Source organism: Haemaphysalis longicornis, unplaced genomic scaffold (genome assembly GCF_048455015.1).
Source record: "Haemaphysalis longicornis isolate Haplotype H1 unplaced genomic scaffold, Haemaphysalis longicornis Haplotype H1 scaffold_2, whole genome shotgun sequence".
Classification (NCBI taxonomy): Eukaryota; Metazoa; Arthropoda; class Arachnida; order Ixodida; family Ixodidae; genus Haemaphysalis; species Haemaphysalis longicornis.
This window is the reverse complement of record NW_027526295.1, coordinates 153,275,517-153,278,809: the sequence shown is the minus strand read 5'-3', so window position 1 is coordinate 153,278,809 and position 3,293 is coordinate 153,275,517. Positions and strand designations below refer to the sequence as shown.

The 3,293-nt window shown below is 46.4% G+C and overlaps 1 protein-coding gene across 1 annotated transcript; it reads left to right on the top strand.

Moving 5' to 3' along the window:
* The first annotated feature begins 214 nt into the window (after positions 1-214).
* On the top strand, positions 215-3,293 carry LOC144168366 (zinc finger BED domain-containing protein 4-like). Its single transcript, XM_077697368.1, has 3 exons — positions 215-541; positions 931-1,146; positions 2,760-3,293. Exons 2-3 carry the CDS (start codon positions 964-966, stop codon positions 3,291-3,293), a joined length of 717 nt encoding a protein of 238 aa, XP_077553494.1. The 5' UTR covers positions 215-541; positions 931-963.

Here is a 3,293-nt window from a genome sequence, read left to right as displayed (position 1 = left end):
GCTTTCAAGCCAGCCGAAGATAACATCGTCCTTCGCTGCTGGCTGCAGTTCTCTGCCTGCTCATCGAAAGGCTGCTCTGGATGACGCCATAATTAACATGGTTTGCACTGACATGGAGCCTTTTCGCATTGTCGAGAGGGAGGGATTCAAGCAATTCGTCAAGGTAAGTTTGAGAATACTATAAGCCGCCTTTATTCGAAGTAACTCCTTTGCATTCTTTCAAACTCAGGTTGCCGTGCCGGGCTACAAGTTGCCAACGCGGGATGACCTCAGAGAGAAGTTTCTTCCAGGAAAAGTATCAGAGCTGCAGACCATAATATCATCGTCTTTGGCGGGAGCGGAGTACGTGTGTATCGCACTAGATGTGTGGACGTCGCGGTCTACGGAGGGCTTTCTGGCTGTCGAGGCAACATTTGTGGACAGCGACTTCACGGCTCACACGTACCTCCTCAGTTTCACTCGCCTGACAGGAAGCCACACAGCTGCTCGGATCCGCTCCGAGTACGACGCAGCGTTGCTACAGTGGGACATCGCTGACAAGGTGAAATATTTATTTCAGTACAATTTTGCCCTTTAATTGTAACCGAAAGGAAAACAGCCGCATGGATTAGGGAATAGACCAAGGTGGCGGACATTCTAGTTGAAATTAAGCGAAGGAAATAGGCATGGGCTGGTCACGTAATGCGAATGAGGGACAATAGCTGAAACATTCCTTTGACAAAGTGGCCGCCAAATTGCCAATAGAACGCAAACGGAATAGAGGTCCACCGGGAACTCGTTGGCGAGATTAACTACAAAAATTGAAGGGGAAGGGGGGGGGGGGGGGGGGCATGGACTCAGCTGGCACTCGATAAGCGTGGCTGGGAATCTTTGGGGGAGGCTTTCGTCCTGCAGTGGACACGAACAAACCGTTTTTATGTATTTTTTCAGGTCCTTCGCGTGGTGACTGATAACGCTTCATCCATGATAAAGGCGTTTGCGTTTCCCGGGTGGGAAACTGAAGAGGACAACGATGATGACAATTTTGACGACTGTCCAGAACGCTTAACCAAGGAGCTTTTAAGTGAGTTCCATCAGTTGGAGCACTTTCGATTTGGCTGCGCCGCCCACAGCCTGCAGCTCGCCGTAAAAGACGCCATTCGGCAGGTATGTGCCATTAAATAATCTATTGGTTTTATTTTGTGCGGTACTACTTTTATTATTAATATACCGAAGAACTGTTTGGGCCAATATTTGTCAAAAAATTTGGCAATGTGAAAAAAAAATGTGTGTATATAATAATTGCAGTTTAAGAGCAAACAACTGCAAGAGCAAACAAACTTAAGCAAACAAGAGCAAACGTACTTAAGGGCAAAATTAAGAGCAAACAACTGTGCCTCTTATTGTTTGGGAAGTTCCATGAAGCTTGGTATGCAATCACCGGCAACTCCCCCAGTTCATGTTTTCCAGAATTTTCTAGCGTGCTTCACTTCTTCATCGTTAAAAATACGTGGTTTATCCGCTGCCATGGCCGATACGACGAACAATGCTTCTCATCAAATAGTGTCTGCGGATAATTTTTCTGCACCAAGCTTACGCGACTTGCAAGTGTGCTCTCACCACGCCAATCAACCATTTGCAAATACCTCTGAAAACAAAGGAAACTGGTACATCATGTAAAGAACGCCGACGGTGTCCCGATGTTGCATTTTAAAGATATCCTTAATTCCTTGTTTAGACTACTGTTGTTTCATTCTGTTTTGTGCTCCTTGCTATTTTGCTCCTTTCGTGATCTCCCTCTCTTTTCTTTAAAGGGAAGCTTCCTATGACTCCCTGATGGCGTATGTCGCGTCAGAAAAAGCAAACTTTCTCTGACGATGACGGTGATCGTGTGTGAAACGAAAAAAGAAACGCTTTCCATTGAAGAAATCCGACCTGGGTCCCTCATGTTATTTAGCCGACCTTGATCCGATTGCGCGATTTTGGACGTGTTCAAAGCGGTTCGAATTTGGAGAAGGGTGTATGGACGTGAAAAATTAGACAGAAAAATTATGCACTCCTCCGTTTAGGTATACGATAGTTCGACGCCAAGCTTTCTTTGTGCGATATCAGACGGCGGAGGGTTAAAGTTAAATCGCGGTGGTCAAGAATCCAAACTACGTCCGAGTGAAATTCAAAGCACAATGATTCAAAGTTCTGTGAGTCAAAGCCTAAACTCAGCTGGCAACCAAGGAATCCCTTGCGCGAATTATTCGCGTTCAACCATCATCGTTGTTGGACAGAGGGGGTGCACGATTTTATTTTTTTTACTACTCTCCCGCCCCGCCCCGGGAATAAAATCATTTGCACATCAATCGTTCTAGTAAAAATCACTGTGCCTGTAAACACAGTTTCACGGAAAATAAGCACAGTCAGAGACATGGCAGTCTTCTGCCAGTATGTTTATTTCAATCACGAAGCCGCTTTCATTACTATAATACCAGCTGTAATGCCATACCCACAAAACTTATTCCAGAAGAAAAGGATGGTTTAGCCTTACTGCGCAAGTGGGCACTCAATTTATCGTAGGGCTGAAAAAGCGACCGTGTCGCTTTTATCCTCGCTTTGTCTTATCGTAGGCAAGCTTTGAACAGCGTCAGTGTGTGATCGAGTGCAATACCATATGATTACCTGCTTCATCATTCTCTTTCTGAAACGCTATCGCATTGCATGTTTACCGTTTGCGCTACCTTTACTTGCAGGTGTAATATTCACCAATTGTCGTCCTCGCTTTATTTTAGGACCCAAATGCTGAAGAAGTGGTGCAAAAATGCGGCTCCATCGTTGCATCCATACGGAAGAGCACCGCCGACACGGAAGAAGTGTTCAATGTGGCCGGTGTGCACTTGGAAGCGCACAATGCGACAAGGTGGAACTCCCAGCTGCGAATGATGAGGAAGCTCGTCAGCACTCTTTCTAGTCATCCAGGTTTGACAGAAACTCTGCACGCGTGCAAAAAAGCTAAGCTGTCTAAATATGAACTAAGACTGGCTACAGACTTGATAGAGCTTCTCTCCCCCGTAGAGGAGGCCACGGAGTTACTCCAGGAAAGGCACGAGACGGCCGGGCTTTTGCTTCCCGCGTTGCGAAACATCGAAGTTTCCCTTGCGGAAATTCTAAGCAAAGGAACACTTCTCTGCAAAGAGGCGGCTAAAGGCCTACAGCTTAGCCTCGAGAAGCGGTTCGGAAGCACGTGGACTGACTCAGTTTTTTTGATGGGGGCTCTCCTAGACCCACGGTTTAAGACTTCTTGGTGTTTCAGCTGCGACAGCTGA

Bases quoted from the DNA above. Each gene is read 5' to 3' on its own strand.
- LOC144168366 (XM_077697368.1), top strand. From the start codon at position 964: ATGATAAAGGCGTTTGCGTTTCCCGGGTGGGAAACTGAAGAGGACAAC. The intron at 1,147-2,759 runs GTATGTGCCATT...GCTTTATTTTAG, and splicing joins TAAAAGACGCCATTCGGCAG to GACCCAAATGCTGAAGAAGT.